Source organism: Rhinatrema bivittatum, chromosome 3, assembly GCF_901001135.1.
Source record: "Rhinatrema bivittatum chromosome 3, aRhiBiv1.1, whole genome shotgun sequence".
Lineage (NCBI taxonomy): Eukaryota > Metazoa > Chordata > Amphibia > Gymnophiona > Rhinatrematidae > Rhinatrema > Rhinatrema bivittatum.
The window spans coordinates 309,258,744-309,285,335 of NC_042617.1; the positions used below are offsets into that span (position 1 = coordinate 309,258,744).

The window sequence follows — 26,592 nt, forward strand, 5'->3', positions numbered from 1 at the left end:
AGACAGGGGCAATATCACCTCCCTTTTTCTTCTGACCATTCCCATCCCTATGTAGCCAGGAATGGTCAGCAGAAAAAGGGACTACATTTAACTGCTAAAATAATTCTAATAATGAATAAAAACATTTAAATAAACATCTAGACACCCGCACAGGTAACCAAGGGTGAGATAAGGGGTGTAAGGGTGAGAGAATAATTAGATGGTATAAACGTCTGGCTGAGTATCTTCAAGTGGCAAGCTTGTTGCATAATATCTAGACTAAATCTCAGCTAGGCGACTACTACTACTGAAGTATGATAGGAAGCAAAAAGAAAATTTCATACGGACTGCACATCACCCAACATGAAAAGGTTCCCACCCATAGCCTAAGCATTAAGGCTAATGAAGGTGAAAGCGACAGTGCTGAATCTTCAGGTGAAGATAAGACCCCTGGTGCAGCTATAGGCCATAGTGAACCTATTCATGTTTCCACTGTAGCAGTAGACAGACCACAGAAGCTAATGAAAAAAATTATCTACAATTAAGTGGACCCATGAAGTTAAAAAGGAGACGATGTACTGCTATTTTTTATGCCAAAATCCCCATATTTAATCTTTGGGGTATACAAAGAGAGGCCATCAAAAATAGGAAGAAAGAGCAATAATAGCAAAGGAAAAATTGCAAAGGGTAATGGATAAAAATTGAAGATCCTTATTTGCACAAATCATAGAACATTAATGCTTAAGTGATGACATCTTAAAACAGCAGAAGGATGATGCTGAATGAGAGATGGCTAGAGCAGAAGGGAATGCAGAAAAGAACCCCAGGCGAGAATGGCCTGAGCGGATAACGAACATCACAGTAAAGGTGTCGGAGAAACCGAGGGCCACCAGGTCAGAGATGCATAAAAGGACCACCAGAACAAGGGCATCAAAGCATCTAGAGCAACTGAAAGTGGCAACCATTGTGCTTCTAGAAAACAACTAGGGTGCAATGCTGGAGGATGAGAAACAGTGCAAGACAGACCAGGAAGAATAGAGGAAATGAAAGGAACGAGGCGCCCAAGCAGACATGGTGCCTGAGCAGTAGAGATGTGAATCGGAACCAGAATCGGTTCCGATTTCAGTTCCGATCCACATCTCTATAGATGTGAATCGGAACCAGAATCAGATCCGATTTCAGTTCCGATTCACATCTCTACTGAGCAGCCAGGAGGGGCAGAGGAGGAGTGAGATATCCATAAACGAGAAGAGTTTATCACAGGAGGAGGTGAACAGGGTAAGACAGTCCAGGAAGCAGAATGAAGAGGAAAGGAATCGGGAGACTGAAGAATTGGCGGTGGAGCTCCAGGTTTGTGTGGAGAGGGATATGAATGTGGGGCATGGAGAGGGAAAAGATACTCAAGGTAAAGTTGATACCCAAAGTTAAAAGCGTGATAAGTGAGATGAACAAGGCCATGACCCTTATTAAGAAGCCATCTACTGATACAGCAAGGCAGACATACAGTAAATCATATATAATATTGTGCAGCAAAAATTCATACTGAGTCAAAAGGCAAGAAGACTAGGAGAAAGATGGCACAGCTTATTCATAGGAAACTATGTAAACATTATAAAATCAATATACCAAAAAAAGCGTTGGGAGCAAAACCCTAACAGAACAGAAGAGAATAAAGAAGCTTTAATCATTTGGGTCATTCCTGTTCCCACCAACAGGAAGACTGATGCTAGAAAACAGGATATTGGGATCTATTTAATGGATGGCTACTTTGTAGCCTGGATTGGCCACTGTTGGAGACAGGATGCTGGGCTTGATTGACCCTCGTTCTGACCCAGTAAGGCAACATCTTATTGTGATGAGGGAGAAAAACACAAGAACAGCATTGCTTATAGAGGTGTCAGTAGCCAACAACTATTTTGTGCATCGTATGGAGAAAGTGAAAATCCTTAATAAGTACCAAGAGATGTAGAGACCAAGAAAATGTGGCAGAAAGATATAGTCCCAATTATACTGGGTACCACTAGCCTGATCGAGAACAATTTCTAAGTGCACCTTGATATGTTGCCTGTAAGGATTACACCCCATGAATTACAGAAGGAGGCTTTCTTTGGCACACACAGTGCAAGTATTAAAAAGGTCATTAACAAGTAAAATTGAGAGACTGAGATCATTCCTAGCATACCCTGGCTTTCGAAGGTATGTACAGAACAAACCCATCTGAAGACACTGCCCTAGGAATAATCAACGCTTGACCTAACCATATAACTTCACCTTCAGGGTACATCAAATGATGGGAGGGTTTTCCCTGGGGAAATAAGGATCCATCTCCCAAATGTATTTAGTAGGTCATACAGACAGTGAAGCGGACTTGAACAGAGAACAGAGCATGTATGGAGGAGAAATCTTATTTTTCCACCGGTCAGGGGGAAACGTCAGCCCTTCCCCCCTCCACTGAGCTCCTACCATCCACCTCCTTAAGTACTGGCATGGATACTAGCAGGAAACCACAAGAGCCAATGCAAATCACAACTCAGCTCTTAACTGTATTGAGTTTTTCTGCCAGTACTAGACAATGAATGTATTGTTTGAAATATTAAAAGCTGAATTTTCAGAGTTCATTAATAGGATGCACAATTGAGACTCCTTGAGCAATCATCAGCAGTACATTCAGTCTCTTGGTCTGAGATCTCCTCCTTCATTAACCTTTATCACCCCCTCTACACATTGGAATGTTAAGAATACATGCCTGTTCCCTATAGTACCCAGACCCTACCTCTCAGGCACTTCCTTCTCCATACGTAACCATCCCATCACCCTCTCAGCTTCTCATAACCCCAAAAATCCCCAACTGGGGACATAGCTGGTACAGGCCCTGGATTTACTCACGCTTCCTTCTGAGCTGCATATTTCATTCTCTCCACTTGTAAACAGGTCTCCCCAGCACTTCCCACTTGTTTCTTTCATAGGGCCGCTCCTCATCTTGGACCACCCATTGCTCCTCCAACTCCAGGCCCGTTCCCCCTCGGGCAGGAATTGCCTCTCCTCCCTCCTTCTCTTGGGTGTTTCCTTGGGGGGTGGAGGAAATGTCTCCCTCTCCTTTCTCCAGCCTCACACCTGCAGGGGCCCCTTTCTCTGGTTATGGATTCTCAGGCCTCCATCAGCTCACAGGCTGGCTACTGCAGGCCACTGCATCCTGGAAGTCCCTCTTACTCAGACTTGAACACTTGAAAGGGTGAGCTCCCACCAAATCCTCCCAGTTTTATGCCTTCCCAGCAAAGTCTCTCTCATCCTTTCCCCAGAATACTGTGCACAACAGGAGCTTGGACAAGACACAACTTGGGTGCCCCCCACCCCAGCAACCATATTTATTATTTACCGACATTTGATCTGAGATCACATCGGTTTACATTCAGGTACTGTAGGTATTTCTCCTTACAATCTAAGTTTTGTACCTGAGGCACTGGAGGGTAAAGTGACTTGCCCAAGGTTACAAGGAGCAACAGTGGAACTCAAACCCTGGTCTCCTGGTTCATAGCCCACTGCTCTAATCACTAGGCTATTCCTCCTCCCTCATGATACTTTAGACAATGACAGTTAAGCTGGCCCTTAAAGGAGAAAGTGCTGCAATTAAGTGCAACTTTCTTCCTTAAGTTTCCCCGTAAATGCTTGGTTTCCTTGCAGAATAATACGTTTGTGTTTTATGACCCTTATGCACTTGGAAGCATTTATCTCAGATAAATCTTGAGATGAAGTGGGATTATTAAGGGTGGATTAGACTATATGATGAAACTTGTACCCTTATCTCCTCCACCTTTCTTTCTTTTTGTATTTATTTTAGATAATGTTTCTTTGCCTCTCCCTCCGTTTAATGAGGACTTATATAATTGAGATTAAGGTGATGGTTTAAGTATCTTGTTGTTAAGATTTCTCTTTGTTAACAGGATAATTTACATTATTATCTTGTATTATTTTTCTTTCCTTTTGGATACTGAATAAAATTCAATAAAAAATAAAATAAATATTAATCTGGCCTCAAAACCCATAAAGCAGAGCTAGACCCCTTGTGTCAAAAACCAAAACAGAGTATAATCAGCATAGATGAGTTTCCCAATAACACCCCCTCCCCCCGGCCATTTCCTATTGGACTCCACTGTAGCTTTCAGCTGATCAGCAAAGCACGTTCAGGTAGCATTGTCTAAAGTATCATGAAGGCTGCTTACCCTGTAAAAACATTTTTGTAATGGGTTTGACAGTTGCTTGCTTTAGACTATAAATATTGCTACCCTTAACATAAGGCTTGGGGGTAACCTGCACGGAGTGGCAGTAACTACCCTGAACACCTTGCTGGGCAGACTGGATGGACCATCTGGTCTTTTTCTGCCGTCATTACTATGTTACCATGTCACAAAGGATCATATGAGAGGGAAGCCTCTTCCAGAATAAGGCATATTGCCGACGTTACAAAATGCCATCCCTATAGAAAAAGCAGAAGTACAGCCCTGGATTTGCCAGTAGGCACCCATTATGTCTGTGCCTAGGGTGGCAAACATTTTAGGGGCAGCAGGCTGGCTATGATTTGCTGCCTTCCAGCTTTGCTGAATCTCATTCAGCAGAGAATAGCCCTCTGCTATCCTATAACAGTCCTTTTTAGAAGATAGGGGAGTGAAAACACCAAAAAATGTGCCCAGAGGCAGCAAAATCCCAAATCTGTCCATGTAGAGAGAAGAACCTTGCTGGAGAAGTGCAATTTAAATACCAGGGAAAGCAATGGCAATATTATTGATGTTGCATCTACAGAGTTAAAAAGCTCATGCTTGCTTTCAAGCTGCCCAAAAACTTAGTCAGGAGCAAATGCACCAGGGATCCTAAAAGATGGGAACTGAGAAAGCCGTGGGAAGGACCATGTTACTGAAAATTAAACAAATACTCAATGCACCATTTACTGTCATTTCAAAAGGGCAAAGGAGGAAGTCAACCCTCAGAAGCAGACAAATGACCCCCGACTGGGATGAGGCAGAACAGGATTCTGCTGACCCCAGGCTAAACTATTGTGGTGCAATAGCCTGGGGACCCCAAACTAGGGTGGGGCAGGGTGTGAGCAAAACAAAAACTGAAGGAGGGCTGTGGTGAGATGAAATCTCAGAAAATGTCCTCTTCAGTGGGCAGAAACCACAGACATTTAGATCTGAAACGTCATGTTTCCTAGGAGTTTCTTGTTAAATTATGTACGAAGCGGTGTCACATCAAGTGAAGTAGAGCAGAGCTGGTGAAAGCTCTTTTTTTTTTGGGTTGGGGCAGGGGGAGAGTTTTTAGCTGCTCCTTCGCCTTTCAGCTTCCATCTTAATTGGAACCAGGGTTGAGATCTCGTGCCCCTGTTTGATATCTTCTCAGTTTTATTTTAGTCCAGTCATCACAGTGACAATCTTCAGCTGCAGATCCTTCCAGAACCCTGCCATCATGGCCTCTAAATCCAGCCACTAAGCGTGACTTTTGCATGGTGACTGAAATGCCCTCCTCCCCCCCCCCCCCCCCAGGGGGCTTTGTACGCCACCTCTGCAGCATCCCCAGCGGAGCCAGAGAGCGGAATTGAACCCTGATTAGTCGCATGACAGTTCACAGCACTGCCAGTGAACCACTGGACCATTTTGGTATAAAACTGGTAGCACATCATTGGTGGTCAAGCACATATTGCCCCTATGGGTGGGCAGTGTAGCTAAATTGCTCACCTGCGACAGGTGTTCTCTGTAGACAGCAGGATAAATCATCACCCAGTGTTGCCAGGACAGAAAAAGCTCTCTCACAGCTCAGAAAGTCTTTCTGAGCATGTGCAGATCTTTCTAAAGCTGAGGGTTACAAATGAGTGATTTGTTATTTTGCATTTCAAATTGCATTTCAAGTTGCATTTAAAGCCAGAGGATGGAGCGAGGAGTTGAAGGAATTAATTAAATAAGCTTCACAGCACTGCTTGATCAAAACTGCTGTCTTGCCGGGAAGCATTTTCTAGGCCAGTGTTTCCCCAACCAGGGTGCCGTGGGACGCTGGTGTTCTTTTAAAACTGATCAGGTGCACCATCGAAAAATCACCCCGCCTGATGCTCAGATCCGGGCCAGCACCTGGGCTCTGCTCTTCTTAGTACCTTGCAGCAACAAGAGATACTGGTGTTGGCATTTAGACATATAAGAGCTCCTTTGTGGGAACCTGCGTAATCATGCATGCCTCTTCCTAAGCTAGGAGAAAATCCCTCAACATTGAAAAACAATCTACAAAATCCAAATTTTCGTCCAAAAAAAGGAAGAAATTTTTAGGGGAAGAAGAGGAAGGTTTCATACAATTTCATATCATCGCATCCAGCAATGTATGGCAATTTTTAATCATAAACCAACCTCCTCCAACCCGTGAATACTTTTTCTGTTTTTTAATGTGATTGAATTTTTTAAGTGAATAGTGACTTAAAACTTTTTCTTGAGATTGTATCTACCCACAAATGGGCTTTTTCAAACTTCTTCAAACTTCTTCACAAAGCACCAAACAGTTCTCAATAACGCCGACACACAATTTTCTCATATACAGTCTCACTGCAGGGAACTTCCCTATCACTTATCTGTGCACATTCTCGATCTCAAATCCATGTCCATATCCCATATTAAAATGGCGACCATCATTATGGCGGTTTAAGGAGAGTGAAGACGCCGAACATTTCCAGATCCCGGACTAGAACAACTGTCCCCTGACGAAGAATCAACGATTCGAAACAAGGTCTTGTTGGGATATGGACATGGCACGGCAGAAATAAAATTAAGAATGACACAAGGGACAGAAAATAGTGCTCTCTCTGAACAGATTTTACATCAATAGTAAACTTCCCATACCAGGACAGCACTAACTTCCAGCACTCAAACAGGTAACCATCTTATCTAAGAAAAGGCAACACTGAAAATATTACACCAGGCCTTAAAACGCCAATACTTCTCCTGCACACCACTTCTTCTTCTTGCCCAGTTCCTATCTGCAATCTGCAACAATAACTCACGATCTCCGTGCCTGCGATAACGTCTTAGACAGAAGGGAGTCTTCAGAGATTAGGAACATAGGCCCTCATGGAGCAAATACCGATTCCTATCTGCAATAGAATACACAGTGTTCACGTCTGCGATCGTTTCCAGGCAGTGAGGAGTCTTCTGAGTATTCAGGGACATAGGCCCTCGAAGAGCGAGTACCGGATCTCATCTTAGCAATCTGAAATCAAGAAGAGAACCCTGCTGAGTGCTTCTTCTAGCTTTCCTGCTGAGTGCTTCTTCTAGCTTTCCTGCTGCCTTCTGCCTGTGCTATCAGCATTTTAAGCCTGGGTGGAGGAAGAGTTCACATCTCACTGGGGCAGGGGGAACAGCTGGGCTAGTGGGGGACCTGGAAGCGTGTGCTATAGGGAACAGGAGGGGAACGGGTGTTACTGACACAGAAACTACAGAGCAAATAACAGACATAAAAAGAGTTTGAATTAATATACATTTGAAACTTATGAGCAATAGTTCAGTAATCAAGGCTTCAACCTTGGCCTTGATGATTGGCACCACAGTTCACAAGTTTCAGACTTGAGCCTATTCAATCCTTTATTGTGTCTATTACCTAGGTCTCTCTCTGGAACTGAATTGCTAATCCTCCATGCTGCTGCTGGTGGTCCTGCCCCCTCTTGTGACATCATCAGGGGGTACCGGCCCTTTAAACTTGGGCAGTGGACACCGGAGGCTTACTGTTTGTCTTGCCTGCAACCATCTGCCTGGAGGGATGGGTATCGTAGTGGCCAGAAGTATCTTTGCAGGGTCAATGATGTGCTTAGGAGGTTCTGGAACACCCTCGGTCTGGAAGGAGCAAGAGACGGCATCTACCTGTTGTTTCTTGATGCTGGGCAATATTGTAGTTCAAAATTGAAGCAAACAAAGATTAAAAACCAACGGGACTGTCTTGCATTAAATTGTTGAGCTTGATGTAGATGTTTGAGGTTCTTGTGGTCTGTGTATATTTGTTGCGTCATGTCTATTCTCGCCCTTGCTCCACCCTCTCTACCTTTATGGCGACTCCCTTCGGCTCTGACGGACAGATGCTGCCGCGGCTTCTCCCTGCCTCTTCGCCCCAGAATCCCCGGGCTGGCTTGACGCTACGGATCCGCCATGTTCCTGATGACATAAGGGCGCGTGCACGCGTGCTCCAGACTTTGTACCAGCAAAGGCGCGAACCTCGGGGGCGTCCCCCCGTAGTGACGTTCCGTTTCCAATTTAAAAGGTCTTTGTTTTGCTACTACAAACGGAGTTAGCAAGGAACTCCAATAGGACTTGCTTCGGCGATCCACGCTACTTGCAACTACGATCCGAGTGAGCAAGGGGAAACCTTTCTCCGCTGCTCGGCCTCTACAAACTTACCTAGGGGTAACCGCTCCTCGGGGGCCCCGCTCTCTCTCTTCTTGATTTCAGATTGCTAAGATGAGATCCGGTACTCGCTCTTCGAGGGCCTATGTCCCTGAATACTCAGAAGACTCCTCACTGCCTGGAAACGATCGCAGACGTGAACACTGTGTATTCTATTGCAGATAGGAATCGGTATTTGCTCCATGAGGGCCTATGTTCCTAATCTCTGAAGACTCCCTTCTGTCTAAGACGTTATCGCAGGCACGGAGATCGTGAGTTATTGTTGCAGATTGCAGATAGGAACTGGTACTCGCTCCACGAGGGCCCATGTTCCTAAAACCCTTTACAGACTCTCTTCTATTCCAGAAGCCATCCTATACACAACTATTGTGAGTTCTTATTACAGACTGCCTATAGGAACCAGTGTTCGCTTACGGCTCCTGTTCCTGAATGTACTGAAGACTCTCTGTTGCATAAGAGGCCATTACAGATATCTACAATTGTGAGTGTACCATCTTCTATTGGTTATGTATCCAGCATACCCTGTCTACTCACTACCTATAGTCTCTCTCTACAGCTCAGCAACCCAGAGATCGTAATTCCAGTATCTGAGGGACTTCAGCCCTGCCGGGCACATCAACTCACTACTTCCACCTCTGGTGGTTCAACTTCCAGTCTAGTAAAGAATTATCTGTGTTTGTCTTATACTCCAGCCTAGCTGGTGGTTCCTCTCAGGATCTCCTCCTGGGGGTGCTGTCATCTACCATCGGCCCAGGGATTCACCATTTCTACTAAGTGTTTATTCTTACACTACTAGAGCAGGTATCGTACTGACTGTCACTCTGTGCGAGCCAACTCCACATCAGATCACTAACTACGCCTACGGAGTATTACAACTCGCTAGCTCATCTCCTTGGGGAAACATCATTCTACAGAAGGTTAACTCCGCCTCTCTGGTGGTCACATCACTAACAGATTGTTATTCTTCTATTCTCAAGGAGTGATTTACAATAGATTACTATTCCTCCTGGCGGGGTTATCTATAACAGATGATAGCTCTTCTCTCTACAAGAGTATTCAGCAGCCAGATCGATACAAGATTGTTAACTCCTCCCTTTTGGGAAGTAGATCTATAACAGCTCGCTAACTCCTTCCTCCTGATGGGGTGAGTGACATCAGATTGCTAGCTCCACCCTTCGGGCGGGGAGATCTATAAGAGTTTGCTAACCCCTTAGCAGTTTCCATTACAGATTACTAACTCCTCCCATCTCGAGGAGAGATTGGTAACAGATTGCTAACTCCTTAGCAGATTGCTAACAATATTGACCAGATGGCGCCATTCCTCAAGAGCTAATTTGATGGCTAGGAGCTCTCGATCCCCAATACTGTAATTATGTTCAGCTGAGGAGAACTCTTTAGAAAAGAAAGAACATGGATGGAGTACCCCTTCTGGAGTGTGTTGGCTGAGGACAGCCCTTACCTCCAGGGTAGAGGCACTATCTCTAAGATGAAGAGTCATGTAGAGTCTGGGTGACACAGGCAGGGCTTGTCAGCAAAGGCCTTCTTTAACTGTTGGAATTCAATGATAGCTTTGGATGGCCAGTCTTGGGTGTTGGAACCTTTATGGGTAAGGGCAGTAAGTGGGGCTGCCACAGAGGAGTGGTTTGGAATAAACTGACAGTAACCCCAGGAACCTTTGCAAGGCCTGGAGGCCCACAGAGCAAGGCCAGTCCATGATGACTTTTATCTTGTCAGGATCCATCTGGAATCCATCTCGCGAGACTATGTATCCAAGGAATGGGAGCTGTTCTTGGTGTAGAGATTATTCTCTCACAGACATTGCAAGATGTCTGTGGATGTTGGTGGAAGCTCAGGTTTTGAAATATTTTGTTATTTTTGGGAACTTTTTAAAAATCTATGTAATGGCCCCTTGGGGCACATTACCATTTAGCCCTGAGTGACTACTTTGTTCAGATACAACAGTAAAGGTTAGTGAATGGGGAGGTTACCATTCAAATGCAGCCCCTCTCTTTGAGGGCGCTGGAATGGCCACCCCCTTTAGGAGATTTTATAAACAGCTCTCTCCTGAGAGCTCTGGGGGGCAGTGTGAGTTACTTTTGGATTTTTGGGCCTGCTCTGAGGACTCTAGCAAAACTTGGTGGGAGTTTTGTGTGTTAGGTTGGGGATCTGCCCTGCTTATAAACTCCCTGGTGGGTAGGGTCGGTTATCCTGGGATATTTTGGGCTTTTGAAAACCTTTGATTTGTAGGAAGCCTGGTGAGACCCCAGGGCACTGCTTGGGGAGAGGACATGGGAATTCTCTTTGGAAGTTCCAGGCCAGGGAAGACCTGCCCATCTACGTCTCGGTGAGGACAGAGGAAGGAGGTGAGCCGGTACCAGGACCTTCCAGTGTTTTATCTCGATTGGGGGAAATAAGAAATTATTTTTGAGAAGAACTGGGAGGAAGTGTTTGGGCTGACCCTCTTCCTGCCCTTCAGAAGGAACAGCTAGAGCTGTTTGGTCCAGAATGGATTCTTCCCATTAGGGATTCGTCTGAAATAAAGAGAGTACTGGAGATCCACTAACTGTTAGTAAAGAACAACTGAAACTATCGAGGACGCCCATCTGGAGTCTTCACCCTGGGGAGAGAGAGGTTTGGGGACTCCATGTACAGAGACCGTAATTTTACCTTTTTATCAGTTTTGGAAGGGGTTTCTCTTGCCCCGGTGAAGGATACCATACCCATCTGGGAACTCCACTTAGCCAAGCCCTGGAGGGTGGATGTATCCATTGCCCTGGTAACAGAGACACTTGTACAGATAGAGGAAAAGAACTGTAACAAATGAGATATTCTGTGGCACTGAGGAATAAGTTTGTGCCATATCTCATCTGACTTTTGCAGTATTAAAGACTTTGATTTTGGACACTAGTCCAGTGGCTCCAGTGTATTTATTGGGCACATACAGCACACACAGTGAGAAAAAGTACCCCTCTCCCAGGGACAAGGAAAATATTGTCACTCCGGGCTTTGAAAGAGAAAGCTTTCCCCCCATCCATCAAAGAATCCAGGCCTTGGAAGTAAGAGACAATGTTAGAACTAGCCAGGAGTGGTTTCAGCCCTGAAGAGAGTATCATTTCTTTTATGGCCCCCATCGGAGGGCAGTCTGCACCCGGTAATAGGGTTACATTTATATATCAGTTTAATTATAGAATATTATATTATTTGTCAGCTCTTTTGACATAGTTGTTTTATTAGTATAGTTTTACTATTATGATTGCTGTTTTATATTTCCCGATTTTACTGTTTATGAGAATATTTCTGTTTTCAATTGTTGCACTGCTTTGTGCAGTTTCCAGTTCACTTTTGTCTGCAAATTTTCTATGTATACTTTATGGCTACTTTATTCTGTATTTGGTGAAGGTCTGTGTTTCAGTTGGACACTGCTGGAGAGATAGTGGACCCTTGGGCCGGCCTACCTAGGGTGACAGGGTAGGCCGGGGGGTGGAGCCACAAGCAGGAGGTGTTCACCCAGGAACCAGGGACCCCCCGGGAGGAGCCCGTAGGGCACCGGGTCCTCGGAACTCGGAATAGAGACAGAAAGTCCAGGGGCTGAGATAGGCTTAGACCGGGACCAGAGCAAGCAGGAAGGAAAGGAAGTCCAAGGTACCCGGGAGACAGGGGACCGGCTGTACAGGGCCGAGGGCCGGCTGAAGGCAGGGCAGCGGGCGGCAGCGGAGTCTGTAGCAAACCGGAGGCTGAAGCAGGCTGTAGGCTGAAGCAGAGTCAGTAGCAAACCGGAGGCTGAAGCAGGCTGTAGGCTGAAGCGGAGTCGGTAGCAAACCGAAGGCTGTAGCAGGCTGTAGGCTGAAGCGGAAGCAGGCCGGGGTCAGAGGCTGGCTGCAGGCTGAAGCGGAGTCAGAGGCAAACCGGAGTCGGAGGCAGGCAGCAGGCAGAAGCGGAGTCAGAGGCAAACCGGAGGCAGGAGGCAGGCTGAAGCGGAATCGGAAGCAGACCGGAGTCAGAGGCAGGCAGCAGGCTGAAGCGGAGTCGGAAGCAGACCGGAGTCAGAAGCAGGCAACGTGGAGATCACCAGGAACGCAACTAAGAACAACTATGGAGTTGTGAACCTCGTTGCAAGGCGATGAGAGAGAGTTTGAGCGCCGGTTATATCGGGACTTGGGCGTGACGTCAGCAGCACGGGCGGGGCCAGGCTTCCGGGGGCTGAGCGCTCAAGACGGGCGTCCTCGCGCGCGAGACTGAAGAGAAACAGGCACGTAATGGCGGCCGCCACGTGGAGTGAGAGAAGCCCCCGGGGTCCGGAGCGGGCGGAATGCGGTGATTCCTGAAGCGGAGGTAGGTGGGCTTGGGTCCCAAGCGGAGGGAAGCGGTAGAGACCGCAACAGTCTGTCTATGTTCTGGTATGTGATGGAGATAAGGTATTCTGCTACTGTGGATTTTCTGTGTAGGGATCTATAGCAGCCTGGCTTGTTCTGTTTACTTAATAGGATATATACTTTTGTTCCAGGGCATAGTATAAAATTTGCAGTGTTTTATTTTCATGGGCAGGGTTCTTATTGTTTGAGTGCTGGCAGTTAGGGGCAGTTTTGATATGGGAGGTTTACTATATTGTAATTCAGTTTATTCATGGCTTTCTTAGGACCAAGATGAAACCCAATATACTTTACAATAGGCCTAATACCATATAGCAGAGCTTTCCAAACTGTGTGTCGGGACACGTTAGTGTGTCGCCTGCAGTGTGCAGGTGTGTTGCGCAAGCCCGGTCAACTCTGATGCGAGTTTGGGCTTTTTTTTTTCTAGAGATTCACTTTTTTTTTTCAGTTTATGGGTTGCTTATTATTGGGTGATTTTGCTGTCAATCGCGGTTGTTTTTGGGGGGCTTGGTGGGTGGAACGAGCCCAGCCATCCTTGCATTGGCTGCTGCTGCCGATGAGGCCTGGCCATGAGGAGTAACTGACTGCAAGCAGCAGTGTCTGGTGATCATGGAAGGGAGTGAAAGCACTTAACTGGCAACAATCAAAAAGACGAGGTACATGAGTGTGGGGGCCAGACATGTGCTGGGGGGAGAGAGATGAGTGAGTGGGGGGCAAACGTGCTGGGGTGACAGAACATGTGCTTGAGGGGGAGAGATATGAGTGTTGTGGGGGCCAGACATGTGCTGGGGGGAGGAGAGAGATGAGTGTGTGGGGGTACAGACAATTTGTTTTATTATTGTTTCTCATAAATTATAACAATAACATGAATCTTGGAATATATATTTTAATATAAATTTTAAGTTTTCATGAATAGATAGGTTGTGTCGTGAAACATTTTATTTATGGTATATATTTAAGGAAACATACATAAATTGTCGAAATATGTTTCGTTCGTTTAACCTTTAACCTCTGGTTTACTAGTAGACTGAATTACCGTGTCGTGAAATTATGTTTGTCTAAAAAGTGTGTCACCAACATGAAAAGTTTGGAAAGCTCTGCCATATAGGCTCCAAGTGGCTTTTTTGAAGGGTTTACTTGTTGGCACCATAGCAGGACATGCAAATATAATATATATGTTGTGATATTTTTACCTCAGAAGATTGTACTTTGAATACTAATTTTCATGTAAAATCTATTATAAGTGCATAATTTGTGTGTGTGTGGTGAGGGCTGGGTGGGATAAAGGTGAGCACAGTGCTGTAAGTTTTGTTTAGAAGGCCTAATACATGTGCACCAGCCCCAAGAGAGTGCACCACATACAGATCCTCACCACTCTCTCATCTCCCATTTCCTCAGGGTGCAGTTACTAGGGAAGGGTGGAAGGCAGGTGGTGAGAGTTTCTTAGGAATGTGGCAGGGCTGCCAGCTTCCTAGAAATATTATCACTGATTATCTACCACTCCTCTAAAAACTCTGGCCCCCTGCCATCACAGGCAGCAGATTTCCTTGAGCCGCATCTAATCCAAGTCTTCTAAAATTAGCACATCCCACCTAGCAAAATGTGAGGTGTAACTGTTTCCAGTTCTGTGCCAGATAACCTGCCTTTGTACAATTAGAAGGTTCTTCCATCTTACATTCTGCTGTCATTTCAGCACCCATAACCTTTGTCCTTTCTGACTGACCCCTGTTGTCCTCTTTATAACTCCTGCTTTATGCAACTAAAGCCTACTACTTTGTTACCCCTTACTTTTCCTTTCTCTAGGCTAAATATACATAGTAACATATATAGTAACATAGTAATGACGGCAGAAAAGGACCAGATGGCCCATCCAGTCTGCCCAGCAAGGTTCTTATGGTAGTAACTGCCGCTCCATGCAGATAAAACTTTCAAACCCATAAATTACTGCTAGCAACATTTTTACTAGATAAGGAGCCTTCTTGATAATTCAGACAATGTTGCTTGACGTTCTTTGCTTTAGGACTTGGCTATAGAAGCCATTCTGTGCTTTTCCCCTAATGTCTGCATGACAGTAACCCAGACCGTAAAAGTCAGGGCCCATTTTGGTTGTTGTCTATATCCAATTTTCCTTTTTCTCCCCTTCCCACGTGCCATCAAAGCAGAGAGCAATGTTGCAGTTGCATCAAAAGGATCAAGGCCATTGATTGAGGGTAGTAATCCCCTTGCCTTCTTTAAGGGTAGTAACTTCCATTCCGTGAGGTTTACCTATATGCACCCTCTTCTTCATTTCCATCCTCTAGCCTTTAGGGATCCACAGCATTTATCCTGTGCCACTTTAAATTCTTTGACTATTTTCTTCTTCACCACTTCCTCAGGAAGGGCATTCCAAGCATCTACCACCCTCTCTGTGAAGAAATGTTTCCTGATGTTGGTTATGAGTTGTCCCCCCTGGAGTTTCATTTCATGACCCATAGTTCTACTTTTCCAATGGAAAAAGTTTGAAGTTTGTGCATCATTAAAACCTTTCAAGTATCTGAAGGTCTGCATCATTTCTCCTCTGCACCTCCTTTCTTCCAGGGTTTACATATTTAGATTATTCAGCCTCTCATAAGTCTTCCAGTACAGACCCTTACACCATTTTGGTTGCCTTTCTCTGGACCGCCTCCATTCTGTCATTATCCTTTTTGAGATACGATCTCCAGAACTAAACACAGTACTCCAGGTGAGACCTCATTATTCTGGCTTTAGCTATCACCTTTTCACATTGCTTTGCAGATCACCAGTCGCTATCACCCCAAGATCCCTCGCTTGGTTTGTGCACATCAGTGTTTCACTCCCCATCATATACAGCTCTTTCAGATTACCATACACCAGATGCATGACTCTGTACTTCTTAGCATTGATTCCCAGCTGCCAAATCTTCGAACAAATCTTCTTAAATCACTTTTCATTCTCTCCACTCCTTCAGGAGTATCCACTCTGCTGCAAATCTTAGTAACATCTGCAAACAGACAAACTTTACATTCTATTCCTTCTGCAATGCCACTCACAAAGATATTAAATCAAACCAGTCCCGAAACATCCCTATGGCACTCCACTTAACATGGTTTTCTCTTCAGAGAAGGTTCCATTTATCATTACACACTGTCTCCTATCAGTCAACCAGTTTGTAATCCATACCACCATCTTGGTGCTCACTTCCAAGCTTAATTTGTTCACAAGCCTCCTATGTGGAACTGTATCAAAAGCTTTGCTGAAATCCAAGCAAATCATATTGAGTGCTCTTCCTTGATCCATTTGTCTAGTCACCAAATCAAAAATATCAGTAAGACTGGTCTGACAGCACCTTTCCCTGGTGAATCCATGCTGCCTCAGATCCAGCAAGCTACTGATTATAGATAGTTCACTATCCTTTCCTTCAGAAAAGTCTCCATTAATTTTCCCCATCATCGAGGTGAGGCTAACCAGCCTGTAGTATCCAGCCTCTTATCTGCTACCACCCTTGTGAAGAGGGACAATAATGGCACTTCTCCTATCTCGTGGCACCAATCCATTTCCATGTATCTATTGAACAGGTCTTTCAACGGACCCACCAGCACATCTCTGAGCCTCTCAGTATCCTGGTATGTACCTCATCCAGCCCCATGGCCTTGTCCACTTTCAGTTTACTCAGCTCATCTCATATATTCTCTTCTGTAAATAGAGTTTTGTCTACTCCATCCCCATCTATGATCTTGTCAACCAGTAACAGTCCTTCTCCAGGGTCTTCTTTAATGAACACTAAACTGAAGTATTTATTTAATATTTCCACCATTTCTTTGTCTCTCTCCGCACATTCCTCCTCGTCATCTTTCAGTTTCACTATACTACTTTGGGCCTTTCTTCTTTCTCAGATATATCTTAAAAATGTTTTTTCACCTCACTTTACCTCTTTGGCAATCCTTTCTTCTGCTTCATCTTTAGCTTTCCTGATTTCTTTCTTTGTTTCCCTCATGTTTACCAGATATTCTCCCCTGTGTTCCTCTTTTCTGGGATTCTTTATACTTGAACGCTGTTCTTTTTGCCTTTGTTTTGTCAGTCACCTCATTTGAGAACCAGATCGGGTTTTTTTTCTTCTTACTTTTGTTTACTTTTCTAATATATAGATTTGTTGCCTTTGTAATAGCTCCTTTTAATTTGGCCCATTGATGTTTCACCTCACCCATTTTCTCTCAGGCTTCCAGTTCTTCCTCCAGGTACATCCCTATTTTGACAAAGTCTGTATTTGTGAAACTCAAAATTCGGGTCTTTGTTAGAGATGTGTATCGGAACTGAAATCCGAACCGATTCTGGTTCCGATTCACATCTCTAGTCTTTGTATGACTTCTCTGTATCCTGTTTGTGATATCAAACCATCTAATGATCACTGGTGCTCGGGTAGGCACCTACCTGAACCTTAAGAGACATTATCCCCATTAGTGAGCACTAGGTCAATTATCACCCTCCCTTGTGGGTTCCATTACCATTTGTTTGAGCAGAGCCCCTTGAAGGACAACCAAATCGCTCTACTTCTTGTAGATTCTGCAGAAGGGATAATATGTGTGCCTGAGCTTTAGATCAACATGGAGACGGCAACTGACCCAGAATCCTCTGCTATCTTAGCCTTTCTGGCTAGGTGAACTTAATGCCCTACTGAGCCTGACCTGGAGGAATTCCAAGGACACCTGGACAGCAGTTCAAGCTGGTGACAATTTGTGATGCCTAATTATAGGGTCACAAGAGCAGAAGGCAATGGTCAGAACCTCAGGCTAGAATGTTGGTTACAGGGGCATCTGTAAACACAGCACACAGCCTAAGATATGCGATTGCCCTGAACAGCAAGATTTTTAACAGAACAAAGGATTATCTAAAGAGTGATGGTAAATGGGCCCCAACTGGGAGAACTGCTCAGGGTAATTTAGGGATAATTTATCATGCTGTTGACATGACAACCTATGTAAATAATACTCCAGGTGGACACACAACTTTCTGACCTAGTACTGTATTGTATTTTACCTAAAAAAGAAGGATCAGTTCATATATACGAGGAGATGCTGGTGGTCAGTTTGTCAGAGAACGGGCATCCAGCATCTCCCAAGAATACTTATATTTCTCAATAAAAATTGTACTTTCTACAAAATCTAAGTGTTCTTGTACCCATGGAGAAGTGCCCGTAAGCATGTTTGACACATAACAATATTCCAGTCCACATCTGGCAGATTAAAATCTCCAGCGAGCAACACTTTTCCCTTCTTTCCCATCTTTTGGATGTCTTCGATCAGATCTCTATCCAGTTCTTCAGTTTAAGAAGGAGTCCTGTAGATCACTCCAGTAAAAATAGAAGAAACATCTTTTTTTAGGATGGTCCATAATGCTTTTTCTCTACCCCATGTCGCTTGCAGTTCATTTGCTTGAAGAGTTGCTTGAAGAGTTGCTTGAAGAGTGATAGCACAGAAAAGCAAATTAAAGTTGAAAATTTGGCCCCTGACAAAGCTATTAAGAAACACGAGCCGTGTCGGGCACATTGATAGATGATCACTCCTTCAGCATTCTTCTCAGCGTTAAAACGATAAGTGTTGTTCACTATATAATTTTAAAAAATGGTAACCAGAACCGGGCACGTTGATAGACGATCACTCCTTCAGCATTCTTCTCAGCGTTAAAACGATAAGTGTTGCTCACTATATAATTTAAAAAAATGGTAACCAGAACCAATAATTTAAAAAAATGGTAATCAGAACCAATGATTATACAAGTTGAATAACCACTAAGAGTTTATAGATGTGGTAAAAGGAATAACGGGGAATTAACAAACTTTTTACCAGTATAATATGAGGTCTGGTTACACAAATAAATAAAAATTGTTTTCCCGATCGTTGGCAATGATATATATCTATGGATATTGTTTTTGACATAAAGAGCTATTCCTCCCCCTTTTTTGTAATCTCTGTCCTTCCTTATCAAGTTATAGCCAATTGGAGGGTTTCTGGGTGTATTGGGTGATTACTTCCCCTTCAGACATCACTTCATATTCTATTTCTGGGGCTTCTTCATTTTCTAATGCAGAAAATGCGATATGTAAGAGTAACAGCAGGGAGAAAGGGTATCTCTTCATCACAGGCCTTATTCTGCCAGAGCCCACTGTTATCCAATTATTCCAAGGTTTCTGAATCCTGGATGTTTGAAAATGGGGGCGGATACAAGAATGCCTCAAAGATGAGGTAATTGGGTGTCTCAGAGTCACACGTCTTGTTCTACCAGAGCCTCAAATTCTCCCTGATCATAGTTAGAAGAGGCTCTAGGGTAAGAATAAATAATAAAGGGGAGAGTGACAACCTTGACGAGTGCCTCTCTTCAATGCAAAACTCTTAGATTGAGCCCCATTTATCTACACCGAAGCAACTGGGTTACTATAAAGCAACTTCACCAGTTTTAGGAAGTAGCCCTCCATACCCACTGCTTTGAGCACTGCAAACATAAACTTCGAAGCCACTTGATCAAATGCTTTTTCAGCATCGAAACTCAAAAGTAGCGATGGAGTTGTTTCCCAGTACTGAACTCCATGGATGCTAAAACTTTCCAAACATTACGGACCAAATATCTCCCTTTAACAAACCCAACTTGCTCCTCTTTAATTAAGGAAGGTAAATGTCTAGCCAATCTGTCAGCCATTATTTTTGCTAATAATTTAATGTCAAAATTTAACAGTGAAATAGGCCTATAAGACCCTGGCGACAGAGGATCCCTATCTCTTTTGTGTGTTACCATTATGAACACCTGTTGGATGACCAAGGAAAATAACCTAATTAAATAAGCTCATTAAACATATCCCCCAAGGGCAATAGTAGTTTATCTCCCATCAGTTTGTAAAATTCCCCAGAGTAACCATCAGGGCCCGGGGTCTTTAAAGATGAGCCTGGTGAATACCCTGTTGAATTTCATGTAATTGAATGGGGGTATTCAGTGCTTGCTTCTGGGAAACTATTAGTGTGGGCAAGTGATCTCTCTGCAAATAAGCAGCAATTTGTCCCTCATCTACTGGTGCATCCCTATATAAATCCTCATAGAAAGAAAGAACGATGTTCCACAGACATCTCCTCATAGAAAGAAAGAACGATGTTCCACAGACGTCTCCTCATAGAAAGAAAGAACGATGTTCCACAGACGTCTCCAGTAGAATTTTTAATGCTTCCTGTTACATCTCTCAAAGCTTTAATATAGTGTGATCCACCCCAATGTTTGGTCAAATTTGCCAACATCTTTCCAGATTTATTCCCAAATTGATAAAACCTCGCCTTATAGTACAGGAGAGACTTCTGGGCCCGCTTATGCAATAATGAGTTTAGGGAGGTTTGAATTTCCAAAAAACGAACCTTAGGCTCTGCAGCCTGATGGTGTTCATAAGTTTTCTTTGCAGTTGGCAATTGTTTTTCAAGGAGAACCACCTCTCTAGACAGCCTTTTTCTTTGGGCCACCACATAAGAAATGATTTCCCCACGCAAAACTGTTTTGCTGTTTCCCAGAAGAGGCTCAGTTTGTCTTTATGAGCTGCGTTAAAAAATGAGCAATCTTCCCATTTCTGAGTTTAAAATGCTCTAAACCCAGTTGCTTCGGTGAGATATCTCAGAAATCACCATGTCATTCTTGCTTCTGAAGGACGAGACCCCTCCACATCCATCCACACCAGAGAATGATCTGATATCTCCGGTATCCCTATCTCTGTACCAACTACCCTCGAGAAAGCCTGGTTTCCCACAAGCAAGTAATCTATGCGTGAATGTGAACCATGCGCCCTAGAAATATGGGTATATTCTGTACCAAAGGGTGCAATGTGCGCCAAACATCTACCAAGTCTAAGGTGGTACGTACATAAAACACCTTTCAATAGATGGTCTCCCTTCATATGGATACCAGAGGACCGGTCCATATTTGGATTACAGACACAATTAAAATCCCCACCTAAAACAAGTAAACCTTGAGTTTCACTGGCCAGTAGTTTCACCAGTTTAGAGAAAAGAGAGTATTGGTAAATATTCAGGGCATATACATTGCATTTATTTATTTATTTAAAATCTTTTGAATACCGCATATACAAATTAAGATCTAGATAGTTTAAAGAATATACATTGTAAAGAGATACAAGTTGAACAAATAAATACACAGCTACCAGTATTCCCCTTCTGGGTCAGAAATAGTCTTAATGGCTTGAAAAGAAAGTTGCTTCCCTATCAAAATCGCCACTCCCGCCTTCTTATTAAGAGATGGAGAAGAAAACACCTCTCCAGCTCAGCCCTGCCAAAGTTTTTGATGTTCCTTTTCATGTAAACAAGTTTCCTGCAGCAATGCAACACGTACCTTCTGGCGACATAAGGCTTGGAGAGTTTTATAGCATTTATGAACAGACCCAATCTGGACACATTCCAAGTGGCATATCGCACCAATGACTGAGACATAATATGACAAGACATTGCAGAAAGTCCCACTAGGTTCAAACCAGCGACTAGCCCCTTTATTCATGTTGTTTAAACAAATGCATTCTCGGTTCTGAGGTATTTTCCTCCTTTATGAAAATGTAAGTGGCAACTGTGAATCAACAAAAGTCCAAAAAAAATTTTCAAAGGATCTTTAGTGAAGAATTTTAGTTGCACCTAATAAAGGACATTTTGTTAATAGTGATTAATAAACAAGTTGTGAGATTGGTACTTATGTCCTATATTATTCATTTAATCTAAGTCCTTGGGAAGAACTATTTAAGAAAGAAACACCCTAGGGATGGGAGGGACAGGGGATGGATGAGAAGAAATAGACAGCATTTGTTTTTTATTATTTGTAGCTCTACTTAGATTTTATCATTTTCTTCATTCAATACCCCTTGCTGTGCAACTACTACACATCACACCCACAAATCTGCTAGGTACAGCCCTATATTTATCTTAAAAATACACAGGGATTTAAAATAATAACTAGCAAACATAATGCCACCTAGACAATGCCTGATTTTAAAAGCCCTACGCTCGTAAATCCAGAGGATTTACGCGCATGGGGGGGGGGGGGGTTTTTACGCGCGCAGGGCCTATTTTAAAAAGGTCCGGCGACGCATGTAAAACCCCGGGACGTGTGTAAGTCCCGGGGCTTGCAAAAAGGGGCGGGGCGGAGCAGTCTGGGCCTCCGACACAGCGGCCATTGCCACTTTGTCGAAGGATCGCGTGCCGGCAGGCTGCTGGCGTGCGCAAACTGCACCTGCCTCCAGGCAGGCGCAAAAGGTTTGCCAAAGGTCAGGTGGGGTTAGAGTAGGGCTAGGGGGGGAAAGGTTAGGGGAAGGGGTGAGAAGGTTAGGTTAGGGGGAAGGGAACGGGGGAAGGCAGCACAGCTCGGCACGCGCAAGGTGCAGAATTGTGCACCCCCTTGTGCGTGCCGACCCCTGATTTTATAACTTGCGTCTGCCCGCACAAGTTATAAAATCGGGCGTACATGTATGCGCGCCGGATAGCGCGCGCACATGTACGCCCGCGCGCTCCTTTTAAAATCTACCCCTAAATGTAAGAATCCACACAAGACAAAATAAGCAGCAGCAGCACTATCTAATGGAGAAGATTTTTGGAGGGGAAAAGTTAGTTCATCAGTCCCACACCAGGCAAAAAAAAAGAATGAAACTAGAAAGAAAGCAATATATATTGGTAAAAAATAAAGAAAAAAATTATATTAAATTCGAATTTTCAAATTTAGCCAATTAGGAGTCAGGATTTTATTATTTCCTTGGTTCAGTACTCTTTGCTGTGCAACTGATTACACAACACACCCGCAAGTCTGCTAGGTACAGCCCTGTATTTCTCTTAAAAATATACAGGAATTTAAAATAAACCCCTCCAGCTGTTCATTACAGGCCATATTAGAAATTTCTCTAAGAAAAGAAAGGAGAACCAAGAATAAGATTAAAAGGAAAAGCCATCCAAGGCAAAAAAGGCAGATTAAGGAATCTCACTTGAAATGTTGCTTTAAATCTTTATTTTTAAAGTACCTTAGTCACTATTACATTCAGTTTGTTTTATATTTCCTTTTCCCTTTATTTTTTCTTCTGTCAGGTTGTGTCTTCATCTTTTTCCAGTTTCTTATTTGTTGTATGTTTTTTCCTCTGCTACAGGATCACAATACCACGGCAGGGTGTGGTGAGCTCATCCTGGACCGGATCTTGTGTGGTCACAAGTCTGAGAAGATGCCCCCTTGTCCTCCTCAACAAGGCAGAACTCGAACAATGCTTCTGCCTCAACCAGTGGGAGAACCAGGCCCTACGCGGGAGATAGAACTGGCCTGGCAGGAGATCATGTCCATCACTGAGCTGGAGGTCAGTCACACTTGTTCCTATAGGAAGAATAGCAAAATTGTCCATCAGACACTAAATCACTATGTAGAAATGAAACCTATTTGTCTCTACTCTGCGACTCCGTGATCTACTCTGTTTAGTGGCTATATATCCCTTTTATCTCCATTATTGCAGAGCAGAATTGAGGTGCTCAATACAGAATTGTTTGTGTAGGAGGATCTCGGTACTGGAATAGCAGGGGTTATTACAAGGCAGGATTGAGGTGCTTTGGAAGAGCTGTTAGATATTAACAGGCATGTGTGCTGCCCATAAAATCCCCAACCCAGTTTATATAATGCAATAAATGAGCATAGCAAAGTTACTCCAACCAGTCAACTGAGCAGATTTGAGGAAGTCTATATTCAGACACAGTGCGGATAGCAAAGTTAGCCGAATAAATGTATATGGCTAACTTTAGAAGAATTTTCAACAGTGCAGCCAACTATTGAACATAGTCGGCGGCCGCGGTTACCCTGTTTTTAACCCGCTTTGTACGCACATTTTGGACGCGTATATCTAACCCGCGATTCAGTATCCGATTTTACGCGTCCTTACCACTTACTGAAATCGACACGTATCCCTTTCCGCCCGCCGCATGTATATAATATGTTAATGATCGGATTAGCTATTCCCTCCGATACAGTAACGTGCGCCCAGATTATCACCTTTTTAACCAGCTATTTTGCCGCGTCTTTAACCTGCAAATTTACCGCCTACCCTGACCCTGGCGTTAGTGTGGTGTTAGTGTGGTGAACTTAGGCGCCCAGTCCCAAACCAACCCAATCCACAGAAAAAAATGCAAACTTAGCCGCCCAGTCCCAAACCAACCCAATCCACAGAAAAAAATGCTTCTCGCACAAGGGGGAAAAAAGTAACCCAACCTGGCACCACCGCGCTTAACATCAGAGTACTTCGGTTCCGTAGGGAAGAACGGACACGGTTTCCGGAGGCTCCTCTGGCCTTCTCGTGGATCTGGGCTCCTTGTCGCCGCTGACTTGCAGTGAGCACGAGTTCCTGTATCAGGCCCTATCCCTACACACCCTACGCCGCGACCTCGGATGTCCAGCCAGGCACTCAGGTCGCGGCGTGCGTTCATGCACCTTCCCGCTGCCTTGAGCGCCCACCTGGACGTCCAAGTCGGGCGCTCGAGGCAGCAGAAAAATGCATGAACGCACAACGCGCCCTGACCGGCTACGACAGCGGCAGCAAGCCCAGCAGCAACCGGTACAGCGGCATCAGCATGGGCTTCAACCAGCGGCACGTCGGCCCTCGCTCCAGCTACTCGGACTCGCGCTACGGGGCCCCGGGCGACCCTGAGGCTGACGGCGCCGGCCCGCCACAGGCCATTCCACGCTCCAGCCTGTGCGGTCAGTCCCTGGAACTGGAGAAGGAGCTGGTGCTGCACATGAAGAAAGAGTATTTTGGTGAGTAACTAGTGTGTGGTACTTGCTTCAATGCCGACAGACGTTCATGGGCCTTCCCCCTGCCTTGAGCGCCCAGGCTGGACATCCAAGCTGCGACCTCGGAAGTCCGGCTTGGACGTCCAGTCGGGTGCTCAAGGCAGCGGGTCTGTAGGAGAACCATCCACTTTCCTGGTGGAATGACATTTCAAATGACAGGTACCAGCGCACCCTGGATACTGTATAGGCGCTGTATACCGCTCTATACAGTAAAATGGATTGTGCACGCCTACTGCTTCATGGGCGCGCTTTGGATGCCGCTTGCATTTGCGTCTCATTTGAATACTGTATCGGGTGGTATGTGAACCAAATTGTGCGCGCGGCAAACGAGGGTGCGCCCGGCACTGCCGCACTCTTTCTTACGTGTCCTTACTGTATCGGCCTGTTAATTAGTTAACCGGCTAACTATAGCTGACTAACTTTAGGACAGCTCTTTCACTGTGAATATTGGACTTAGCTGGTTAACTTAGCTGGTTATCTCAATTCCTCCCAATTACACCCTGGATGGCCCCTAATTTATCTGGCTAAATTCTAGGCACCTAACTTGTTAGCCGGCTAGAATTTAGCTGGATAAAGGCTGAATATAGCCAGATAATCCATTTAGACGGATAACTATTATGTTATCCGTCTAAATGGCTTTTGAATATGAACCTTGAAATGTCACCAAGGCGTTACATGCAAGCAGGAAAAGTGGTGTTTTCTACTCTATGATTTTTTTAAGACACGCTAACGTTTCCTTGCAGTCAGTTGTCATGGTCTCTGATTCTGAGAGGGATCAGCTCACAAGGCAATCCTTGTTTTCTGGTGTAGCTTTGAAAGGAGAAGGCAGTGGAATGGAGGGAAAAGGAGGCAAGACAGGTGGGTGGATTGTTCATTGATCCTGATCTATACAAAAGAGTAACTGTTAGAAGTGAAGAATCAGCCTGATTGTTCTCACCTGTCTAACACTGTAGGGCTTCGCCTTCTTGCTGATACACCGACTGCAGCAGACTTTAGCCTGCGTTAGAGTCACTATTGGAACTTGTATCATTTTGGCTGGTTGCGGGATGTCCAGCAACTGGCCGTGCTCACCCTCATCTGTGTGGCTCACATGCCGCTGAAATGCCATGTCAGCCCAGGGTCTCCTAGGTGTGCATGCGCATGCCAAGAGCAGCACCTCTTGGAGGCCCTGTGCCTTGAAAATCCTCCGTCGACAAACTCTGATGTCGTCATGTGCTGGGGTATTTAAATCCCTGCCATGCTATGAACCGATGCCTCAGCAATAGATCCTCCTGCTTCTGAGGTGCATGCTGCTGTTGCTGTCTTGTACTTGCCTTGCCTCACTGTTTTCTTTGGCTTGCCTTTCTGTCTCCTTGCCCGTTCTTGTTGTGCCTTGCCCTGTTTTTCTTTGTTTCATCTGTGTATTGGTCTCCTGTCTTAGTCCTGTCTGTCCATCCCTGCCTGACTCCTGGTTTTGACCCTGGCTTTGGACCTTGACTTCACCAGACTGCCGCCCGCCCTGACCTCAGCCTGGATCTCGACACCGCCTGATCTCCACCTGCACCAACCTCTGCATGGTCCTCAGTGCCGCCTGACCTCCGCCTGCCCTGACCTTGGCCTGGATCTTGACACTGTTTGTTCACTGCCTGCCTGGACCTTAGCCCTCTACTCGACTTTGTTTGACTGCATTAGCACTGCAAGTTAGATGCACAGCATTGATAAGGAAAGCAAAGAGACAGCGGCGGATTCCTGAGGATGGCCGGCCCGGGTATTCGCCGCCTAGGCCGGCCCAGGACACATCACGTGGTCTGCCAAGCGCGGCTCTGTGACGGCCGCGCACGGCACACCACATGACTGGAGCGACCGGCCCACCAGGGGATGCCCGATCCCCCGATAGTCCAATCCGCCCCTGCAAAGAGAGAATTTGAAAAGAAGCTTTCCGTGGAAGCAAAAACTCATAATAAAAATGTTTTCAGGTACATGCGCGGTAAAAAGCCTATGAGGGA

The 26,592-nt window shown here is 44.9% G+C and overlaps 1 protein-coding gene across 2 annotated transcripts in view; it reads left to right on the forward strand.

Moving 5' to 3' along the window:
- Positions 1 to 26,592, forward strand: part of NFE2 (nuclear factor, erythroid 2) — a 73,977-nt gene that overhangs the window by 32,104 nt on the left and 15,281 nt on the right. For both annotated transcript variants that reach the window (XM_029595156.1, XM_029595155.1), the window contains exon 3: positions 22,929 to 23,129. In XM_029595156.1, coding sequence (XP_029451016.1) covers positions 23,001 to 23,129 — 129 coding nt within the window. In that variant the 5' untranslated portion in view covers positions 22,929 to 23,000. The remainder of the gene's footprint in view (positions 1 to 22,928; positions 23,130 to 26,592) is intronic.